We start from the raw sequence: 24,257 nt of genomic DNA on the forward strand, positions 1-24,257 counted from the left end.
ACTGTGTCTTGTGCCCATTTCTATCCTAGATTGGCTTGAGCTAATCAAGACTCATGTCTTAGGCCAGAACACTATTCATCTTGGAAATGAACAAAATCAGGGTTCTATCAGCAAGGAGAAAGGGAAGGGTGCACAGCTGACGTCGGCCACAGCGAGTGTGGCCCAGGGTGTCATCATCTGGCTCATTGAGTCAGGATGGAATTCTTCATAATCCCCCCAGTGGATACATTTCTGTACTCATGGTCCCATGGCCAGACTCACTGATGGCATTTGGCTCTTTGTCCTTTAAGAAAAAGGTGGTTTAAGCCAATGTTTCATGTAGCTTATTTTTGAAAGAATGTTAGAGGTATTAAGAAATGCTGATTTAAAAGATGTAAAGTTCACCTATTTTATACTTGTATGCTACTTTAATTTTAGGGATTTTAGAGTAATCATCTAGCAACATTTGTACACAATACCCTTTCGAACCCTCTGGGTAGTTGAAAAGGCAAGGTTACCAAATGGGAGAGATGAGAGGCACCCTGATGCCTTCCCCTGTTCTTCGTTTGAGATCTCTGTTCCAACAGAAGAAGACTGTCCCCTCCTGTCCTGCTCTGGATGCAGCCTGTTCATCTTTGTTGAGTATCCATGCTCCACCCAATCGGAAGATTGGCTCTCATCGCCACCAGCCTTTCCTTCTCTAGTGACTCCTTCCTGGCAGCATTCAAACCATGCTTAAATCTCTCCCATTAAAGTATAACAATTTGCAAAACCCTCATAGTCCTCTGATGTTACTTCCCTGTGCATTTTTTCCTCTTCATAGCCAAACTCCTTCAATGTTTTGAATATTTCATGTCTCCATTTCCTCTGCTTTTCACCGGCTTCTCAACTAACTTCCATCTTGCCGTCGCTTTCACTACTCCAAAAACCAGTGCTTGTGAAGATTGCCCTGTTGCTTAATCTAATGGGTACTTCTCACTTCTTACATCCCTTGACTTCTCAAAAGCATTTACCACCTATGCCCCCCTCACCTTTCTTTGCCTTCCTCAACACTTTATTTAGTCATTTTCCCTACCTCTTTTGCTGTTTGCTGGCAATCCTTCCTCTGTACACACCCCAGATGTTGGTGTTCCTGCTTTGTCCAAGGTCTTCTCCCTGGGATATCTTATCTACTCCCATGGCTCAGTCTTCTTCTCCACACTCATCACTCCCAGTCATTATCTCCAACCCCTCCTCTGCTCCTCAGTCCCATATATCAAATTGCCTTCTGGACATCTCACAGGCATTTCAAACTTAAACTCTAGGAAATTGAATTAATCCACTGTTTTTCGACTTCAAACGAACTCCTATATTTCTTATCTCAGTGGATGGCACTGTTGTCCACTCAGCAGCCCAAACCAGAAGCAGGGACCTCATCCTTATCTCTTCCTCACTTCCCGCATCTGGTTCATCACCAAGGCCTTCAGATTATATCTCAAAATAACCGGTTTGCTTCCCTCCATCTCTATTGTACTATCCTAGTCCTTGCTACCATCATCTCCATCCTTGATTAATGCAACTATCTCCTTCCTCGGCTTTCCACAGCTCCTCTTGCCTTGCTCTAATTCATTTTCACATCTACCTGGCCCCCACTCATCCTTCTTACAAAAGAATTGAGTAGGCAAGTAGGGTTTTGAAATGTCATTTTCAAAACTAATAAGGATGTGTGTCTATATATATGCCTACTGTATGTATACAGAGAATATGCAAATTTTAAGCATCACTTCTCCCACAACTGAGCTGCTGTCACCCTGGGGGTGGAATCTGGCAGCTGTTCTATCATCCATAAACAGCCTTACTTAGCTCATTAAGATAGGACAGGAAAAACAAGGCTATATATCCATGGGTATCTGCCTTAGAGACTTCTTTTGCAAGTTTTATAAGATAGATTTGGCTGTAAAGGAGAAATTAGCTGAAAAATAGTTAATTTTCAGCGAACTGGGTCAAAAGTATCAGCCCAACTACTTTCACAACAATTTTTTAAGTGATAGCTTGGCATCAAAATGAATGTCCCAGTATTCCCTCCACACTAAAGCCAAGTTTGCCAAGGCTGATAAGTTAGAGGAGCTGAAGTAGGAAAAGCTACACCAACCAAAGTACTTCAACCAGACAGAACTTGAAAAAGATAAATCACCCATCCACCCTAAACTGAAACATCTCTGGGAGAAAAAAGTCATTTTCCAAAAAGTGCTGGACTTCGGCCAGTAGTCTAGGACATGTCGTATTAAAATATCACCATACATAAGAGTTCTCTGATCTTCAGACAAATTATGGATTAAAAAAAAACACCAAAAAACACAGCACCTTTTACTGGGAGAGTTGCCTAGCTTTTTAGTTATGAAACCAAAGGATGATACCTCTAAAGTCTAAATATCAGTACTTTGCCTCTGTCCTTCTTGGCAAATTAGAGGGATTTAGATTTCTGAAGACATTAGCTGGTGTGACTGAGAAGTCAAGGCTGAAAATATCTATTCTGGCGGAGGCTCTGGATAATGCCAGTATTGAAAGGTGAACCTACCGTCTTCATTCGAGGCTGTAAATAGTTACTGTAACTTTTCAGGGACATGATAACCTGTGCGTGCATAATCAAATCTGCCTCATAACGAGGACTATAATTTGTTATAATGACACAGAAAACAATCTAAGCTCTAGTCCAAGTTGCAGTGAACCAAGTTGCTCCTAGTGGCCGCCATGTCTCACCACCAGGAGACAGCTGGTACATTGTTCCAGAAAGCAACAACCCCCCACCTCCACTCTATCTCAGTATGACTGAATGCTTACCTTAATAGTGCTTCACGTATTAAAAACACCTAGATAATGCCATAGCTCAGGTAGAGTAGGCCCCTTCCCTAATGCCTATAAAATGCTAGTTTTCTCCTTTAAAAAATAACCATCAGCAATACCAACAAAACTTGCCTAAGCCTTGCTGCTCCCTCAAGCTACCATTCAAGTCCTCCCCTTCCTGGTCAAAACCCTCCAATAAATCAACCATGTGGCTGCTTCTGTCTTACTTTTAATCCCTTGTGATGTAGTTTCTATTCCTGATTTCTATTCATTCATTCATTCATTCATTCATTCATTCATCCATTCATCCATTCATACAAACACACATGTTTTGAGAGTCTACAGTGTGCCAGGCTCTGTGCTAAGTGCTGGGGATGCAGAAATAAACAGAGAGAACTGGTCCTTATCCTCAGGAAGTTTACAGTCTAGAGAGGGAAACTCTACTAAAAATACTATTTCCAAAGAAATCATTAACTTCATAACCATCCCCAGACTGGCACCAGTTCAGCTCAAACAAACATTTATTAAGTGCCTACCAAGCGGTGTCCTGGGCTTTACACTGATCTAGAATAAGGATTCTTTTCCTTCAAGAATCTTTGGGAAGGGGGCACCTAGGTGGCGCAGTCGTCAAGTGTCTGCCTTCTGCTCAGGGCGTGATCCCGGCGTTCTGGGATTGAGCCCTGCATCAGGCTCCTCTGCTGGGAGCCTGCTTCTTCCTCTCCCACTCCCCCTACTTGTGTTCCCTCTCTCGCTGGCTGTCTCTCTGTCAACTTAATAAATAAAATCTTAAAAAAAAAAAAAAGAATCTTTGGGAAGATTAGACATTTATAGAAATAATTTGGAACAAATGAGAATATATTGAGGGTCATAATGAAAGTTCAAAGTAAATGATTTATAAGAAAGAAATGAGATGGAGAGAGAGAGGAGAAACAGAACTTTCTAGCTCTGAGAATCAGAGAAAGCTTTTTGGATGTGGTGCCATTTGAGCTGCCCTAATAATTACAAAGGACTCATACTGATTTGGTCTTTGTTGTCTTCTTTAAAAAAATTTTTTTTCTTTATTTATCTTCTCTTCTTTATGAAGAGAAAGGTAGGGAAGTAGTAGTTGCATTTTATAGATGCGAAAACTGGGTCCCTGATAGGTCATCATCTATTTGAGGTCCCTCAACAAACCAGCAACAGGCCCAGAAACGCCTGGTTCCCTAGTTCCTAGCCCTGTGTCTCACCCATCAGACATAACTGCCTCAGCACAGACATCGCAGTTCCGTGGGATAATTGCATTTTAATTGAACTGTCTGTACAACTCTGTAAACGCCTCTGCAGAGACGGGAGGGCGTGTAGCTTGATAAATAAAATCATCCGACTAATAATTGCTTCGGCATAAGGATTATGGATCTAACCTCCAGGAGAAGGTGCCACTTAAAAGCGTGTGCCAAGATTCATTAATTTTTTAAAGTAATTCCACAATTTGAGGTGAATATGAGTGGCCCAAAATGTTCTCCTATAGAAAACCAGTGCACCTGCAAATGGGTGTGGGGGGCGTGCTTTCAGTCTTCAGTGCCAGGGCTGTGATCAGAGTGCCGTGCTAGACTGTATTTCCATCTTCCATGTGCATCATTTGTGTGCGGGATTTTGTTCACAGCCAGGGTGACATGACCAGAAAGCAGAAAGCAGGGTCTCCTCTGAGGCACACGTGGTCGGTCATGTGGCTTCTTCATGGTATTTGCCCTACTTTGGGAACAGTGAATGCTGGGAGTTGGGTTACTTGCTTCCATCCCGTTGTATAGTGCTGACTGGCCAGAAGATAGGGCTGATAGGACCGTGCCTCCGATCGTACCACCCGTGGCACACCTACGAGCATTTCCTGCTCTGGGCTTTCTTGTCTTCCTCTTCTGTCCCTCCTTACCACGTCTGCTTCTGGGCTCCAGAGTGGCTTCAGTCCGATTACGTTGTTCTAGCCCCAGTGCTGCCAGTTATTCTTGAGCAAGTGTATGAAACCTCTCTGAGCCAAAGTTTTCTCAACCATAAATCAAGGCTAAGAGTAACTTCACTAGGGGTTGTGAGGAACGAATGTCCATGTAAAGCATTTAACACAGTACCTGGCACATGTAGAGCGCACGATGAGTCTTGTCTCTTACCATGGTGGTTCTGTCCCCGTTCCATTGCGTCCTTCTCTCTCTCTTGTTTCTCCTGTTTGTGAAGATTAAACTTGCCTGTGTCTGATCACCCTTGGGGCTGGTATTGGACTTGACTGATACTAAGTGATGTGGGGCTTAAACAGCCTTTGTTCCTGACAGTATGAGTGATGGGAACGTAGGAGATGGTATTATATCTCTCAAGCTTTAGTTTTGTTTTTTATTAAGCCCCCCAAATAACACCTGCTTGTAACCATGGAGCAGCAGGTTGAATTAATCGTGTCTAGAATATGGTATTCCCTCTCCTGAAAGGAAAATGTCAAAGAAATAAAATGGAACCATGATTAGCCACCCAGGTATTTCGCACCTTGTTTGCACTAACGCATCTGATAATCTATCATACTGGCTCCTATGCACCCCCTGCTATGGAATTTTTGCATCATCTCCCGTGAAACTAGAGGCTTTCAGGCCACCTTCGTCAAGGTCCCTGATGTTTGGGTGTCTGTTTTATTTACGTGCTCTCCCACGGAGTGAAGATGCGACCCTCCGATGGTATAGAGGGATGTGTCCTCAGTCTAGAAAATTGTCCTTTTTTTAAGTGTGAGTATGCTTCCCTGAGCTTTAAGTGGAGCTGTAGGAGGTCAGAAAGTAGGAAGCAGAACTTCACAAATGACCCAAAATGTACTGTAATAGAACGTTGTTGTTCGCCTGCTGTTCCTGCATTCCAGGAGCACCCTCCGATAAAAGGCATCTCAGGTATGGTTCCATCAGTATAAATATAGACGATGATCTCTGGCGATTTCAAAAAGCGTTGTTATAAGCAGGAACTACGTGTTGTACTTGGTAAAATAAATGGAGGCCCCTTCCTGCTTTCTTCAGCTGCCCTTCCTGTCCTTTTCTCAACAGTTCGCAAAGGTTACCGGATTCAAGCCGACAAAGAGAGAGACTCCATGAAGGTCCTGTACTACGTCGAGAAAGAACTGGCTCAGTTTGATCCAGCCAGAAGGATGAGAGGCAGATGTGAGCATCTTAGTTCTATGTGATCTGTGCATCAGGCAGGATTTTTTGGCTCAAGGGGGTTTGGGGGTTACCAGACTTGGGCAGCCCTGAGCTCTCAGGGCTTAGAACTAGCAGGGGTGCTGGTGAGGTCCTGAAGACAGTAGCCCCGAGTACACGGAAGGGAGAAAAAGGGCTCCTGGTGTGAAAGAGAGCAGTCGCGTACCACCTTGGTTTGTGCTGTTCCTGTCCCTGGGGCCGTGAGCATTGCTGGGGCCAATGCAATCCTGGGGTTGGAAATGTTTTATTCAAAGGGTCTTTCCCTACTACTCTCTTTAAAATATATGCAAAGTCATGGCTAAAGATGTGAGTTTTTTCCCAACATGGAAACCCCTACCGTTGAACCACAGTCCGGCTGCCGACTGGCTACATGGAGGCCTCAGAGAAGTGGAAGAACAAGTCTGCCAAGTGAATCTACAAAAGAGAGGCCTATGTTCCTCTGATAGCCCCAATGGCAGAGATGGGGGGCTGGCAAAGGGGCTGCCCCTCTTGTCAAAAGAACCTTGAAATTACTGAGTTCATAGATGGCAGGGCCACCCAACCTCAACTCACAGCCCTTGGACATGCTGCGGCTGACACAGCTGATTACTGGGGGTGGGTTCCAAACGACCATCGATGATGAGAGGCAGCGCAGGGCAGGGCTGGCACGGACGGGCTCATTATTGGAGGGTGCTGGCAGGCACGGCAGTGAGGTCACTCCATCTCTCTCTTTGAACCCTCCTCGCCTTGGAAGCGAGGAGAGACTTGAGGGAATTGTTGGGGAAACAGTCCCAGACTAGAGGCACTTTATTCAGATTAAGGACAACATATTCCTCCCCGTTTGCAATGCTAAATTCATCCTGTCTGAGCTGCATCCATTGCTGCTTCCTCCCACCGCACTGACTATAAAAAGACCATCTCCAGATTGGAATGTCAGGAATGCAGATGTCACCGCATGACAAGCTAGTTGTAATGTGTTGCCATGGAGCCCTGGAAGGGGACAGAGAGAGCCATCAAGGAGAAGGAGCCTGGGGAAGAAAGCTATGAATCTCTCAGCTCAGAGAAAGAGTTAAACACTGAGGTTGAAACTAAAGGATGGATCCTGATTTAGGGGATGTCTCCTGTCTACCTGGATTAAAATGGTCTCCAGGGACTGGCTGGTCATAAGGTAATGGAATCTGAGCATCCAAGGGGACCTTAGCGATGGCCGAGGTCAATCGTCAGTGTACAGATGAGGCAAAAGAGACCCAGAGGGTTGAAGTGACCGGACCAGGATTGGAACCCAGGGCTCTGATTCCCAGTCCTGTGCTCTTCACACAAGAAGTTTTTGAGCAAACTGGATGGTTCCATGGTAGTAGCTGTTTCTGTTCAGAGATCACAGCCTTCTACCTCCTAGGACTTGAGTGTGTTGGAGCAGAAGAGACTGAGGTGGCTGAATCCATCTCCCCCATTTTACAGAGGAGGAAAGGAAGCAGAGAGGGAAAGCACCTGGTGTTGGTACTTCAGGGCCAGAGCAGGGACTGGAACCAGGGTCTCCTGGAGCTTGCAGGTTGACGTTACAGTAATTACGTAGAGATGAAGTAGGAATAGAGTCTGCTTGACTTTGAGTGGCTCTCTTTCTGAAGAGCAGAGTAAACCCTGGCGTGGGTGGTGGCCAAGGGACAGTCTTGAAGATCTCGTTGTAAGATGGATCTCATGGTTTCAGGTTGTGATAAGATTCTGTGAGAACTGGGAATTTCAGGTCCCTGAATTTGCTAGCCAGGAAGATCCTCACTTTCCTTGCCCCTTGTAAGTAGGGGCTTGCTCTTGGGAGATTTTCAGTCCAGAATCCCAGTGCAGTGATCTTGCAGACGACAGCTCCCAGGGCAAATATGTTCCACCTCCTGTTTTTGGAAATAGTTCGTACTGGAACAGAGCCAGGCCAGTTCACTGATACGTCTAAGACGGCTTTCACCCTGCAATGGCGGGGTTGAATAATTGTGACAGTGTTACAGCTTGCAAGGCCTAAAATACTCAATATCTGGCCCTTTACAGGAGAAGGTGGCCCATCCTGTCCTAGAGCTGCATTATTAGGTGTTCATGAAGCGGAGATGTCGATGTTTGTGTTCTATGTGGCCGAACCGTGACAGCAGCGTACGACCCAGACAGTCCATCACTATGGATGGTGAAAACTGAGCCCTCATTATGTGGAGAAATGGAAAAGATCCATTATTCCCTGAAGTTTAAGGAAAGTTCTGGGCCAACGATGGGATTTTTCAATAGTTTCACTTGATGCATTTTAAAGTTCTCTTCTGTACTGTTCCCAGGAGATGAGAATTCACTGGGATCATGAGAAAAGGAAGGTTCTAGATTTTATTAATCAGGAGTATCTGCATTATGTTCCTTTCAAATGGGTACTAACTAGTCCATTCTCCTTAGGAGGAGGAAAAGGCTTAACAATTAGGTTATGATTGAAAACCAACTGATTGCATGACCAAAATGAATGGCATTCGCAGTAAGCCCAGACCGGATACAACAGGACAAGGAGGCTGTGTTTATGCAGCAAGGGGAGGGAGGGCAGGCCCTTCCTTTCCTTTGTGGGTGGCAGTGCTCATCCAAGAACTCTTGGGGATAGGGAAGAGAAGTAGGGGGGAACCTGATCTGTGCTGCCCACATCCTATCTTGGCTTACCTTTGACTCAACAGCCAAGCCTTACACCTTGTAAATGTTGATTTTGATAATATTTTGAAGTCCTAACCAAAGAATTTTAGAAAACAAACGGATTTAGTTGCATTACAAATAGATTCACTAGATGTGTTTTTTAAGTAAAATGATATTCAATCCATTTCAAAGTTCTGTAAACAAATGGTTGGGTTTTAGGGTTTTTTGTTTTTTGTTTTTTTTCTTTCTAGACTCAGATTCTCATTCACAAGTGCTTTTGCAAAATGCTACTTAGGCCACGTTAGGAAATGAGAAAACTGTGACCATTCCCCACCCCCTTCTTTGTAGGAAGAGTACAAGTGGAGGCCAAGAGGCCGTAAGTGCAGCCCACCTCTCTTTTCTTCCCATAACTCTACACAGCTGTCCTACCCACCCAGGGCCGCATACACCTGGGATATTCTTTAGGGAGGCAAAGAAGTCTTTGTAGGCCCTGGAAACGGACTTGGTACAAATTGGGAAGGGTAGTCCACGTTCCTGGATGAGCATCCAGAAGGGAGATGATTGGGTACTAGGTGTGCAATCCCCTTGACCCTGTGGACCGTGCTCTATGGTGAAGCACACAACTGAAGGAGGCTGGAATGGGGTTCCTCTAAAGCACGGGGCTGTACTGGTTCTGACGGCCCATCTTGGGACTCGGCCAACAGTAAGGCAGATTTTGTGAACTGTGGCTTCTCTCTCTTTTTGGCCCTTTTGGCTCAACATGCCTGGGATTATCATAGCTTTCAAAGAATTATACAAGAAGAAGAAAAACATTGGAACAAGGATGCTGATGCCCCAGGAGGAAACCAGCTGCAAAGAGCCCAACTTCTGGGAAACGTGCGTTAGGTGGACAATAACAATTGTTTTCCTTTTCTAAGAACAAACCATGTAGGAAATCTTCCTCTCTATAAGCAAGTAGGCTTCTGGAGGGAGCCAGTTTCCGCTGAACTAAGAACACAAACACCCTTAGTTCAGGTCTACAACCAAACCTGAACAGGACTGAAGCCTTCGGGAGGGAGCTTCCCCAGAACCTTGGTCTCAGCCCCTAACAGAGTTCCCACCCTAATGTGTAGAAAGTTCTGACATGCCTGGTTTTGTCCCTGCAGATAACAACACCATCTCTGAACTCAGCTCCCTGCATGAGGAGGACAGCAATTTCCGCCAGGCCTACCACCAGATGAGAAGCAAGCAGTTCCCTGTGTCGGGGGACTTGGAGAGCAATCCTGACTACTGGTCAGGTGTCATGGGAGGCAGCAGTGGGGCGAGCCGGGGGCCCTCAGCCATGGAGTACAACAAGGAAGATCGGGAGAGCTATAGGTACAGGTGAACGTGGCCGAGCCAGGGCTGCCGCTCAGGGTCTGAGGGCAAAGGGGCTGGAACTGGAAGGCAGAGTGGCTCTGAGGCTGTGCTTTTCTCATAGCATCTCTGTCTCCCAGTCTAGGGTGTCCTCTGCCACACCTCTCCTGGGACTGTTGAACATCCCCTTCTCATATTTTTTAGGCAAGGGAACACTTGTGACACCATGTGTAGTGATAGTCATTCAAGTCCCTTTGAAATGGGTACTCTATGCTCCTTAATGAATGTGATTAACATTTCCTTGCCCTTCTCATAACAGTTTATGCTATAACCTTTAAAAATTCCCATCATCATCTCCCTCATTTTTAAAAAGATTTATTTATTTATTTATTTATTTATTTATTAGAGAGAGAGCGAGAGAGAGCAAGTTGGGGGGAAGGGACAGAGGAAAAGACTCTTCAGGCAGACTCCCAGAATCAGCTTGTTCTCACAACCCATGAGATCTTGACCTGAGCCAAAACAAGAGGCAGATGCTTCACCAATTGAGCCACTCGGGGGCCCCTCCATCATTTTTGATCATTGTTATGGGAAAGGTTAAATGCCAAACATGTTATACTGTTGTATTTGATTCTCATAACTCTGAAAGGTAGGTACTGTTAATGTCCCCATTTTAAGCTGGGGAAACTGAAATGTACCGAGGTTACCTGGAGTCACCTGGTCAGTGGTGGGGGAGGCCGAGGTGTGCACCCTGTTTTGTATAGCTCCTTCCCACTGAATAGCAGTCACCACCCACCTGACCTTTATCTTGAAGGACAATAGACGTTGTCTTTCAGTTAGACTTACCAAATGCAGGTAATTTGCAGAGCTAACTTGGCCGTGGGCTCTCAGGGAGGAAAAGCCTTCTCTGTATATCACCAAATATCACAGGGTATCTATCCTCGGTATCGCAAGCCACACCACCCACGCTGGCTTCGAGGGTGTGAGAAGTGAGACGTGCACTTGTCAACCAGAAGTCGCATAATAATGATCAGAAGGCCCCACTGTGTGCTTCAGCACCATATAAATCACCAAGTATTTTTAGCCACACAACTCCATTTTTGATGCTTAGCACAAATTCAGATCGGCACGGTAGCCCTCACTTTACTGTTTGCAAGTCCCAGGCGCCAGGGGTGTCCAAGGCTGTTGGGCCAGCCAGGAGCACGTGGGCGCCCTTGCGTCCCCCCAAGGCTCCCTGCCTGCCCTCCCCCCCCCCCCCCCACACACACAACCTCGGGCCTGGCAGAGGCGCCGACCTTGGGTACGGGCCGGGCCCCGCTAACCGCCACCCTCCTTGCCCTCTGCCCGCAGCCAGCAGCGCTCCAAGTCCGAGATGCTGTCCCGGAAGAACTTCGCCGCCGGCATGCCCGCCGTCTCCATGGACGAACTGGCCGCTTTCGCCGACTCCTACGGTGCGCGCTCCCGCCGGGCCGATGGCGACAGCCACGAGGCGCGGGGCGGGGGCCGCTTCGAGCGCTCGGATGCGCGCGCGCTCGCGGGCTTCTACCAGGACGGCTCGCCGGACGAGTACTACGGCCCGCGGAGCCGCAGCCGGGAGCCCCTGGGCGACGCGGGCGGCGCCTGGGCCGCCAGCCCCCCGCGCCGGCGGCCCGACGACGCGCCCCTGCCGCGCCTGGTGAGCCGGACGCCGGGCACCGCCCCCAAGTACGAGCACGGGCCCCGAGCAGGCGGCCTGGAGCGCCAGGCGCGGCCCGAAGGCGCCAGCCGCGGGGGCAGCCTGGAGACGCCGTCGCGCCTGAGCGCGCAGCTCGGCCGCCGCAGCGCCTCCTACTACGCCTGGTCGCCGCCCTCTACGTACAAGGCGGCCTCGCCGCCGGACGACGACGACGACGAGGACGACGACGACTCTGCGGACGACGACGCGCTGCCGCCCTACAGCGAGCGCGAGCTGAGCCGGGGCCCGTCCTACCGCGGCCGCGACCTGCCCTACCACAGCAACTCGGAGAAGAAGCGCAAGAAGGAGCCCGCCAAGAAAACCGTGAGGCCCAGCCTGGTGCCTCTCGCGGTGGGGGCCCGTCGGGGGGTGGCAGGGGCGGGAGCGGCGGGGAGGGAGGGCGCAGCGGATGCTGGGCTCCTGTGTGCCGGCCGCGCCCTGCCCGGCACCAGGTGGAGTCGCTAAGCCTGGGGCCCCAGGAGACTCGCTAAACGCAGAAATAGCAGGTGCGTAGATGGAGAGTCTGGGATCCTTAAGACCAGCTTCGAGAAGCCTCAGGGATTCGAGGCATCATTACCGCCATATGCGTTTAGGTGGACGTCTGAGATCTGTTTGCGGAATGTTCTCTGCATGCCTATAGGCGCATTCCTCCCCATCTCCCACCTCTTCTGGGGAGGGTTTATAGCTTGCAGAAAATTCCCGAAGCGTTCACATCCCAGAGAAGGTTAGTGGCTCCAGCTATTTTTGAAGGACAGCTCACTTCTTTCCTCCTTTGACATTTTGTTGAATGTAAGCTATAAACGGTGCTCTGTGTATGTGAGGGAAAACCTTTGGTCCCTGCCCAGTTAATTGTCTCTTTTGAATTGGCCTTACGGAGGTTTTATTGCTTTCTCTGTAAATGCCAGGAGCAGCCCAGTCCATCCCTCAGCCCCCAGATGCGAGCTCTGGACCTCAGAGAAATGCTGGGGGACCAGTCACAGATGTCCTCTCTCTGCTGCCGAAGTGTCTCTGCCCCCTGTGCTCTGGAGGCCACTCTGCAAGCCCAAGTGCTTATGCGCCCTCCTCAGTTACCCTGCCTCTTCCACCATTTTGTTTTTCACAATTCAAGGCGGACGTTTTCTTTAGCGTGTAATATGGGGAGAGAATATGAGTGGAAAAAAGTTTTGACAGGATTATTAACCCCTCCAAAACAAGTATCTTTTGTTGTTCTCCAAAGAGAACAGTGAGACGACCCATGAGGTACCATGAGCAGGGAGTGAACTTTCAGGTGACATCGGGTTTGTGGTGTGTCCTCCACACCGGCTGTTGTGGAGCTGTGAACATTGTAGTTGGCCCTGGAGGGTTGGGAAGTCGTTCTGTGGCCATAGAACTAAGTACTATCAGACATATGTTGGCTTCAGCACCAACGTAGGCTTAGGAGACATAAGCACAAGCCTATTGAGATGCCCTGAGTCAGGGTGGGCAAGAGTGTGAACAGTTTGTGGACTCTGCCCAGGGAACCATCGGTTATGTTGTGTTGGGTTTCTTTAACCATCATGTGGTTTAACGTTGTGCTCTTTCTGCACTTTTCCAGAGTGACTTTCCAACCAGGATGTCCCTTGTGGTCTGATGTTTGTTTTGAAGACACCTCTTTGGGCGACTAGAAATCAGAAGCAGACTACTGGGACAAGACACAAATCCAAGAGCCAGCAGGCCCCAGGACCTTCCCTGGCCACCACCTTGGAAGATTTGCTGATCTCTGCTTTGGCAAGGGATGGGGGGCAGCCTTTAAGGGAGGCTGATTCCAGACCTCAGCACACATCTAACTAGTCTGGGAAACTTCAGAAGATGACTGCGTGTGAGAACGTTCCCACACATGGAGTGTCTCACCCCCTGAGTTCATATCCTGCCTGATGTTCTTCCTTAGCTGAACCAGGATTCCTTTTCCAATTCTGAAAGGGAATTAGCTCTTGACTGCTAATCTCTAGAAAATGCCTCTGCCTACAGTATGTTCTTCTGTGCCTCCTGTGTTGTGCTTAGAGACAGGAAAACTTGTTACTACTATTAGAAGAAGGCCTTGGACCAACAACAGAAGATAGCTTTAGGCAAAATATACCTTTTATCCCCATCTCCTCCCAGTCACCAGTCAATGACTGTTGTGACACTAAAATCAGAGGGCTTTTGGTGAGCTCAGTGACAGTGACCTGCTGGACTATCACAGAAACAATTTCAATTTGCTGTTCTGAATGACAGTTCTTGAGTGGCTGGGACAAGACAAAAGAGAGTACACCTTTGCGAAAAGCTATGTCAGCAGTATTTCCTTTTCCATTCCGAGAACTTCAACTGCTTTTCCTCTTTCTGCTGTGCACAGTGACATCTGAGTCTTGGACATTAAGGGCTCGCCTCCTCCTCCTTTCTCCTGGACTTTCCACAGGTTGGTGCCACCCACAGAGCCCCACTTCCCTCTGCACTCTGATTAAAATGTCATCAGGTGCCTTTTGATAAATGCTGAAAATACACACATGAAAGAAAAAAGGAAGGAAAAAAAAGGAGAAAGCAGCATTTTATTTTATTTACATTTTATTTATGTAAAATAGAGAAGAATGAAAAAGAATTTAAGAGGAAAGAATAGGTGATCTCATCGTATTTCGAATGTGGGCCATTTTCCCCACAAACTCCACTCAGTCTTCTCTGGTTTTTTACTTCATTTGCTGTGAGTCGTTTCTGCCATCCCAGCTCTGTTACTCCAGGACACCAGAGACACGTGGAGCACGCACCTCTTCCCTCACCAGGCTGATGTTCTGGATGCTGTGGGAAATGAGTGATACTGTTCTCTCAGGAAGGAGCACTTCCTCTTCCCACCCTTGCCTGAGTGATAGGTTTTGCCTAAATCCCAAAGCTAGCTATCTCCGGATTTTGTAATTTGTACAGATTGCAAAAAATGGCCACAATTTCCTCCCTTCTCATCAAGAAATGCAGTCTGTTTCGCCACCCCTCGATCTGGGATTGGCCATGTGATTTGATTTGGCCAGTGGCCCAAAACAAACGTAACACAAGCAGAGACTTGAAAAATTCTTGTGCATGGGGCCTGTCTTCTCTTGCTGTTCTTGGGAACCTTGAATTGCCCCCTGGGTGAACAAGCCTGGGCTATCATGCTGCATGACGAGAAACAAAGGCCCAGTAGCCCTTCCATCCCGTCTGACAGCCTAGCAAGTCTCAGGAGATTGCAAACACGTGTGTGAGCAGCCAAGCCGGACAGAAGAACCGCCTCGCTGAGCCCAGCCCAAATTCATTCCTACTCAAGGCCTGAGAAGTTGGTGCAGCCTTTAAATGTTCGTTTCTCTTCAAGGACAAACAGACTGTTTCTCCTTGTCTGGATGTTCACCCCTTAGTCCCCAACTCCATCTAACCTTAGGTGTCTCACAATCTCCATTTTCTTTGGCAAACATTTGCCAAAGCTTTTCACCCTGTACCATTATGGTGGGACCCATGGTTCCAGCAAAAGTCACTGGAGGACAGTGATGCTTGGCCTCCCAGCAGTGGTCAATTTTCTACCCTTGAGTCCATGGGCAACCTATTAAGGTTTCTTCTTCAACATCTTCTTGGTCTTCTCCAGAGCGTCCTGACTGGAGCTGGGCCCTCGTCCCAGAGCACCATTCTGCTGGTATCCATTTACTTCGTGGCATTTCCAAAACAGTCCTACATGTGCGATGAAATATAGAAGTGGCTGGTGAGGGTCAGAAGGATGAGTTGCTACCGTTGCTTGGATGAGACTTGGCCTATCAAAGAACTTTGCCGTGGCTTTGGCCTGTCCGAGAGGAACCAGGGACAGTTCAGCCCAGTGCTGGCACTTCCAAGGGCAGGAAGGCACAAGCCATACCCCTGGTGCTGAATTTTAGACTCGCTGGTGTCCCTGGCCTCTGAGAGCCTAGGTCTAGTCTGTTTGGGCCCCAATTCAGATGGAAAGGATGATTAAACATCATCATTTCTTAGTCACCAGCTTTGGATTTCAACTTGCTCAGGCAATTCTGGAGAATATTGGGTAGCTGTAGAAGCTATTATCTCATCATACTGAGCACTGTGTCAGGCTTCTCTCCACCAAAGAGCCCCATAGCACCAGCTGCAGAGACCAGACATAATTGCTTTCGTTAGCCGAGGGCATGTAGGATTTTGGAGAAAGTTAGGGGAGTCATGGGAAAGAATTATTAAAATTGGAAACCTGCAATTCCAAAGACAACAAAACTATAGACAGACAATACAATAAAAAAAACATGAAGACAGCAGGCTCCTGAAATAACCTGGGGAGATGGGACCAGGTTGTCCCCTGTAGGGCTGCATAAATCACTGAAACTTCCAGAGAGAGAGAACACTGTTGTTTTGGGGGATGTGGTTAGAGACAAGACTGGCTAGACAAGTAAAGGCAAAGCTGGCCATCCTCGGCACCCCGGCTTTTCCCAGTGGGTCCTTTTGTTTCTTCCCTGGATAGTGTTTCCCACATGGGAGAACTTACACATACTAGCTTCCTTCCTAGGTTTTATTGGGGTACAAATAAGTCTCGTGTAAGACATGATCTCTGTCCATTGGGACACTGCAATAGAATAGGGGAAAGAAGACATGCCCAAGAAAGAAGTAGGAGACTGTACGCATACAATGTGAAATATTGCTATGGATAAATTACAACAAACCCAGAGAATTAAAGTTTTTAAATTTAAATGGGTATATTTTGATATTTAAATGTTGTGTGTGTTTGTCCATCCATTGTATTCAAACATAAGCTCCGTGTTCTGAAAAGCCAGTATTAAAAAATCTGATTGGAAGAGATGAATTAGGGTGGGGAGGGGTACAAGGCAGAGGGCCCAGCAGAATGATGCTGGAGCTCTTCTGTGCCTGTGAGTCACAGCTGAGTCAGGGATGTGTTGGATAAGGGGGTGTGGATGCAGGGAGCAAGAGGTATCCCCTAGAACAGCTTCTTCAGCCCGTGCGTAGATTCGCTAGGAAGCTGGGGACATTCGCCCTGGGCCCGATGCGACGTGTTGGCTGTTCCCGCCCAAGCGTGCTCATAGGCGAGATCTGCGTCTGCTCGGCCGGGGACTCAGTTCTGCAGCCGGGAGTGTTGCTGGCGCCAATGCAGAGAAAGTCTGGCAGAGAGAACGGGCCTCTCATCTCCTTTCACGTGATCCTCACGCTGCACCTGGCACAGGCCTGGGGGCGGGAAGGGGCTGCCACTCTAGCCCGAGGCACTCCATGCTGGAAACAGCCACATCCGCGAAGTATTTCTAACTGCTCTGACAGACATCGCTATCGGCAGTCTTTGAGAGAGGCTAAAGTCGCAGATACCGTTGCAGTCCAGCCCCCCTTTTCTTTATAGATGGAGAAATAAACCATCATTGCCATTGGTGAAATTACAAATCTAATCAGGCCTTGAGATCCCAAGCCTGTAAGTCTTTTCTGCAGGATCAGTGTTTCTCCAAATTGCCTAAGCATACAAATTATGGGATTGCTGTTAAAAAATATCTTGTGGGGCCCCATCTTGGAGATTGATTGGGTGGGTCTGGAGTGAGTATGTGTTTTTTTAACGTATATTTCAGAAGAGTCCTGTGATCGGATGTGTTTGGGAAATGCTGGGCTAGATCATACCTGTGATGTACGCCGAACAGTTGGTCCTGAAGCTTCCTTGGGCTTTGAGGATGTCTTCAGACGTCCTCTTCCCTTGGGAATGGCAGCGCTGGAGCACCCAGCAGTCTGGCTGTGACGGTGGTGACTGGCTCGCCGGGGTCCAGAGGTAGGAGAGCTGTGTGAGGCAGAGAGAAAGGAAAACTAGGAACCCTCCTTGAGAGCTGGTTCTAGATGTTTCTAATCCTAGAATAATGATCTATTGTGACAATCTCAGAGCTGACAACAGGAATTACAGGTAATTTTCTCATTCCCTTGATGTCATTCTGAGCAAAACTTAGATCATGAATAGAAAGAAAAGACACCATCGGGGAAATTGCGAATCATGTTTTGAAGCATTCAGATTATCCGCCTAGCTGGCCAACTCCCAGTTCCACCTTCAGACCCAGAGTGGGCTGGGAAAGAATAATAAAATCTACGCTATATACCCTTCCAACATCAGATTTAGATGCTGCCAGGATCTTGCTAGAGTTTAAAAGTGATTTATAGGATGCAGAGATCCAAATTCACCAAAATAGAGCCCCAGGTACTTAAAGTCCTGGAGGAAAAAAGTGCCTAGTTTTTTTTTTCTCGCTAGGATCCTACCTCCTAGTCACCTGGGAAGCTGATCCATGGAGCTTTAAGTAAGGGGCTTTTCCTATCAGAGTGGAACAGAGAGAATGTTGAGCTGCTTCAAGCAGCATACTGAGTTTTGGCACTGCCCGAGGGTGATAAGTTTAATACTAAGAGTATTTGTGTTATTTTTATGGTGTATTACTGTTTGCAGAGCACTTTCACAGGCATTATAGCCTTCGGTCCTCCCAACACCCTCCTGCGACAGACGCAAGGTGGGTGTCGTGGCCTCCTCATCAAACAGAAGGTAAAGCTGAGGTCGAGAAAAGCTAAGTGATTTGCCTATAGTCCAAAGGCCCTCTGTGTGTCCAGGGTTCTTCGCAGATAATTCATGCAACACCCACAGGATGGGTACCTGGCTGATTGCAGCTTGTGCAAAGAGCCCTGGACCCCGTGCTCACCCACATGCCACCGGTGGGACGAGGCTGCAAAGCTGGGCAGTCAGGGCTGCTTCATGCTGCCCGCTCCTCAAATGTGGCTCTGCATGGGAGCCAGCCTCCCTTGAGGGGCGGCTCCTTTTTCACTAGCTGTGCTGCGAGGGGAAAAGGCTTTGACAAAAATATGCTTCACAGTCCTTCTTGAAGAGGAATTTCTGAGCCAAACTACAAATTCAGCTAGACTCGGAATTCCAGGGTTTAGGGGCAACCCGCTTGGAAGTGAACTATCTGGCGTCTTTCCTGCACTTGGGGGACTTTAGAGAAGGGCTAGATGCAGAAGGAAGTGGCACAGCTGTGTAGTTAGAATTTCGTTGGAGCTTCTTGCTGGGGCTGAACCCAAGCACACGTGGCCCGACCCATCTCTTCTGGGAAAGCAGAAAGATACAAATAACTTCGCTCTTACCTTGGCTTTAAGGAAAAGCCACTTTATTGACAAAGGTATGAGACATTATCCAACGGGAATTCTCCTTTTGGGAATATACAAGAGGGGACTAGAAGGAACAATAAGACCAAGGGGTCAGAAATCTGTTTCGTGAGAGTCACCTGCCCAGTTACTCTGTGCCTTGTCTGTGGCATTGAAACGAAAATGTTGTATCACTCTTGCCCATGATTTTTTTTTTCAGTGTCAAACATAGAAAGTGAATTTGCTTGTAATGTTTTAATCTAAATAAAGTATTTCACCTACATTTGTTATCAAGAACTCATAATTAATACAACTGTTTTTAATCATGATCTGACATTAAATGACCTCAGGGGGAAAAAAATCACATGATCCTGATTGTTTTGAGTACTGTAATAGAGGGTTAAACACCGTGGATTGTAGGGGAGGCAAGTGCTAAAAGAGCATAAGTGTGTTTTCACAGTTTCATGAGCTGTGGCCTGGATCGATCTTGTTGCCACTCTCACTGCTCTCCACAGACTAAGATTCAGGAGAATATGAGGAGTAGGAAAGATGGTGGTCATTGTGATGGTACCTAGCTCATTTTCAAGTAGGGCACAAGTATTTGCTTGCTAGAAATGGCACTTGGGGAAGGGAGGAAGGAAGCTATTTGTGGGAGGATAGTTTAAATTCTGAAGAGATCTGAAAAATTCTACAGCGTCATAATTCAGAGAAGGTCACTTAAAACCTTTGTTGGCAAAAGAAGGGATGAGTACCTCAGGGACCTCTTAATCCTTTCTTATTAGCCAGGCCCTATCGAGGGAGTCTTAGATTTTAGAGTCCTGGTTGAATAGAAAGCCTGTCCACTTGCTTGAAGCATCGGGACTCAAGTCTCTTAGCAGTTAACTTAAAAATGTTCACATGTAGATTTAACTTAAAGATAGTCTCCAGAACAGTTTAACTCTGATTACCTCCTCTGGACTTTCTGCTGTTTTGTCCATTGTTTTAATTTTATCTTACTTTTTCAGCTTTATAAATTGTTGTGTTTAGACAAATAAAATATCCATTTATAAAGTGTTTAGAATCACCTACATGTTTTTTTCTACACATCTTTTCTTTCTGCATTTCAGGTCTTCTCTTGAAATCTTTTCCCTTTTTTCTGAAGGAAATTTTCTCTAGTGGTGGACTTTTGGTAGGATACTCTATCCATTTTTGTTTATCTAAAACAAAGTTTTTATATCATTCTTGTTCTTGAAAGATAATTTCACTGAGTAGACAATTTTAGACTAATAGTTATTTTCCCTTGGCACACTGAAGATATTAGCATGTTCTCTTCTGGCTTTTACTGTTGCTTGTAAGTCAGTTAGCAGTCTAACTATCCTTCCTTTGTAAGTGATCTTGTCTCTCTGGCTGTTTTTAAGATTTTCTTTTTGTCTCTAGTGTTCTTTGGTTTAATTAACATGATGTGGATTTCTTTTTTACTTATTCAGATTGGGATTTGCTGTGCTTCCTTAATCTGTGGATTGGATTTTCCATTAATGATGGAAAACCCTTAGTTATTAACATGTCAAATATGTTTCTCTTTAAGCTTTCCTTTCAGAATTCCGATTAAATGTATGTTAAGCCTTTTCGTTCCATCCTCCATATTGCTTAAGCTATCTTTCGTATTTTTCATCTCTTTGTCTTTTTGTTCTGCATTGGGCAATTTCTTCAAGTTTATCTTCCAGTTCACTATTTTTCTCTTCAATTGACTCTAATCTCCTTCTCTGAGTTTTAATTTCAATTAATAAATTTTTCATTTCTAAAAGCTCAGTTTAGTTCTTTTTCAGATTTGCATGGTCGTTGTTGATACCGTCCTGCTCCTTATTCTTGTAGACAATTCCCTTTTATTTCTTTGACTACATTAAGTGTACTAATTTTATACTTTATACCCAGTAATTCTATCTGCAGTCTTTATAGGTTCTCGGTTTGTTACTTCTGCTAACTCTGAGTCATGGTTTCTTATTTCCTTATATGTTTTGTAGATTTTTGATTATGGACTCATGTTTGGTAGAATGCCATATTGCATTGATGCCAGTCAAGAAAGACCTTTTTTGCTCCTTACCTGTCCTCCTTCTCTCCATAATGACCCCACATATACACAGTAACTCTGGAGGGTCCAAGAGAAATGAGTAACTGAGTGAAGAGGGAATGGAAGTGCTAAGTGGGTTAAATCTAGGAGGTACGCACATTTCTAACGCAAGCTTCTAGACTAAAATAAGCCTAGGATAAAAGAGAACAAGAAGCTTTAACTTTACATATTGTTCATAGTTTGATCATTATAAAAGAGTCACTATTTTAATTATAGAAATAAGACTATTGGGGGGTTAAATGTGAACAGAAGTTCATCTATTTGTCAAGTGACCAAAGAAATTAGGGATTCAGGTTTTATTCAAGAAGCAAAGAAGGACTAGACCCATAGGATGGATTATAATTAGGCAGTTGTGGGGGAAAATATGTTATCTTCTGTTTGCATCTATTGATTCCCATTTGTTTAATGCAAAAGTCATATTTTTATATACATTGGATTCAAGAAATAACTAGGCTTAACTAGGTTTTGGAAAGGTTCCGAAAAATCTTGACAGATACATCCTAATGATACTTATCACACCATTTAGGTGAAAGACTTTTTGCTGAATTTGGTTTTAAGCATTTCCTGAAAGCGTCAGGTGGTCTGAGATGACTCACAAAACATGGCAGGAATAGAGGTAGTAGCTGGCCCGCCCCAGAGAAGGTCAGTGAGTTAGCCTAACACGCCATCTAGCGGCGCACATCCAAGGTACTCCCTCTGGTACTAAATATCCAGGTTTCAAGGTATTGGCTAGAAGTGTTCCTCCCTTTGTTCATGAGGTGTATTATTATTTTATTTTATTTTATTTTTTATTTTATTTTATTTTATTTTATTTTATTTTATTTTATTTTATTTTATTTTATTTTATTTTATTTTATTTTATTTTATTTTATTTATTTGACAGAGAGAGAGACAGCCAGCGAGAGAGGGAACACAAGCAGGGGGAGTGGGAGAGGAAGAAGCAGGCTCCTAGCAGAGGAGTCTGATGTGGGGCTCCATCCCAGGCGCCCCCATGAGGTGCATTCTTAAAAAGCCATGTATGAGTTTGCTTTTGGCAAATCAAATTAAAGTGCATTAGGAGATTTTTATTTAGAAGCGATGAGTTTTTCTGTACGTTTTCCAAGTGTAGACCTTGCTATATTATATTTTCAGGGCAGACTTTTGTGGATACCATGTGGGGAAAATCTTATGTTTCTTCCTTGAGACCAAGTGGGAACGAGACACAAGCCTCCCTTAATTTAAAGCTATTTTAAAGTGCGCTTTTTAACACCATTGAGTTACAAGTCTTTTTTGAAGTCAGGTCAGACTTTGATACGACAGAGTTACAGTGAAGCCAGTTTCTCATTAACAAAAATTATGTCACTGAAATGTGCAACCAAATAGTCCATTCCTTGGCTTTTGGCTGTAAAAAGATGAATATCTCTCTCTCTCTCTCTCTCTCTCTCTCTCTCTCTTTTCCTCCTTTCCTCCTCACCCTCTCTTTTTTTAAAAAAACAAGCAGAGAAGACTCAATAGTCTCATATTAAAACACTTTTTAAATACAACCCTTGCTCTCAGGAGATGTGTTCTTATATTTTGCTTACCGGAAACAATGTATTCTTCCTGGCTCATTTGTTTTTTCTGGAGATGTTCAGTCTCCAGCAGAGCAAAGCCAAAGAGATATGTATGCTGACTCCATTTACCACTGTTCTTATAAAAGACCTTTGTTTAACTGAGTGGGATTCATTTATAATAGACATACTAGCATCCCTCCTCCCCCATAACCTCTTGGTGTTACTGTTATGGTCCTAGAAACTGGCTTTTCTCGTTCCTTCATGACAGGGAGACATGAAGTTCCAGCTGAAGTTTTTCCTTTGGCAGGGATATTAGTAAAAAAATTTTTGGTTGCAAATGACAGAAAGCCAACTCAGACTAGCTGAAAAAAAAAAGGAGGGGATAGAGGTAGTTTATTAGAAAGATCCTGGGGTAACTCATGAGGTGGAAGAAGAGCTGTAGGAATTGAGGGAAAATCTGGGTTTAATGTAGTCAGATTCTATATCCATCACTCACATCTACTTATCTGTGTGTGTGTGTGTGTGTGTGTGTGTGTGTGTGTGTATCACATCTTCTTTATCCAATCATCTGTTGATGGACACTTGGGCTTATTCCATGGTTTGGCTGTTGTGGACACTGCTGCTATAAACATTGGGATGCAGGTGCCCTTTTGAATCTCTATGTTTGTATTCTTTGGATAAATACCTAGAAGTGCAGTTGCTGGGTCAGAGGGTAATTCTATTTTTAACTTTTTGAGGAACCTCCATACTGTTTTCCAGAGTGACTGCACCAGTTTGCGTTCCCACCAACAGTATAAGAGGGTTCCCTTTTCTCTGCATCCTTGCCAACATTTATTATTTCCTAAATTGCCAATTGTAGCCATTCTGACTGGTGTGAGGTGGTATCTCATTGTGGTTTTGATTTGTATTTCCCTGATGCCAGCTGATGTTGAGCATTTGTTCATGTGTCTGTTAGCCATTAGCATGTCTTCTTTGGAGAAATGTCGGTCCATGTCTTCTGTCCAGTTTCTTTTTTTTTAAGATTTTATTTATTTACTTGACAGAGAGAGAGACAGCCAGCGAGAGAGGGAACACAAGCAGGGGGAGTAGGAGAGGAAGAAGCAGGCTCCCAGCGGAGGAGCCCGACATGGGGCTCCATCCCAGAATGCCTGGATCACACCCTGAGCCGAAGGCAGATGCTTAACGACTGAGCCACCCAGGCGCCCCCCAGTTCTTGACCAGAGTTTTTGTTTTGGGGGTGTTGAGTTTGATGAGTTCTTTATAGATTTTGGATATTAGCCCTTCATCTGATATGTCATTTGTGAATATCTTCTTCCATTCCATATGTTGCCTTTTAGTTTTGTTGACTATTTCCTTTGCTGTGCAAAAGCTTTTTATCCAGATGAAGTCCCAACAGTTCATTTTTGCTTTTGTTTCCCTTGCCTTTAGAGACGTGTCTAGCAAGAAGTTGCTGCAGCCAAGGTCAAAGAAATTGCTGCTTGTGTTCTCCTATAGTATTTTGTTGGATTCATGTCTCACATTTAGGTCTTTCATCCATTTTGAATTAATTTTTGTGTATGATGTAAGAAAGTGGTCCAGTATCATTCTTCTGCTGTCCAATTTTCCCAACAACATTTGTTGAAGAGACTGTTTTTTTTCTATTGGATATTCTTTCCTGCTTTGTCAAAGATTAGTTGACCATAGAGTTGAGGGTCAATTTCTGGGTTCTCTATTCTGTTCCACTGATCTATGTGTCTGTTTTTGTGCTGGTACCATACTGTCTTGAAGATTCCAGCTTTGGAATACAGCTCAAAGTCCAGAATTGTGATGCCTCCAGCTTTGGTGTTCTTTTTCAACATTCCTTTGGTTATTCAGGG

General features: G+C 45.5%; 1 protein-coding gene across 6 annotated transcripts in view; it reads left to right on the forward strand.

The window, feature by feature from the left end:
- Window positions 1-19,045, forward strand: part of ILDR2 (immunoglobulin like domain containing receptor 2) — a 62,371-nt gene extending 43,326 nt beyond the window's left edge. For 5 of the 6 annotated variants that reach the window (XM_087859132.1, XM_087859133.1, XM_087859135.1 and 2 more), the window contains 4 exons: window positions 5,844-5,957; window positions 9,758-9,974; window positions 11,295-11,982; window positions 13,232-19,045. In XM_087859132.1, coding sequence (XP_087715258.1) covers window positions 5,844-5,957; window positions 9,758-9,974; window positions 11,295-11,982; window positions 13,232-13,267 — 1,055 coding nt within the window. In that variant the 3' untranslated portion in view covers window positions 13,268-19,045. The remainder of the gene's footprint in view (window positions 1-5,843; window positions 5,958-9,757; window positions 9,975-11,294; window positions 11,983-13,231) is intronic. The other variant, XM_045797239.2, reaches the window with a different exon arrangement.
- Window positions 19,046-24,257: the final 5,212 nt, after the last annotated feature.

This window comes from Ursus americanus, chromosome 2 (genome assembly GCF_024610735.1).
Source record: "Ursus americanus isolate L20-20 chromosome 2, mUrsAme1.1.p, whole genome shotgun sequence".
In the NCBI taxonomy this organism is placed as follows: domain Eukaryota; kingdom Metazoa; phylum Chordata; class Mammalia; order Carnivora; family Ursidae; genus Ursus; species Ursus americanus.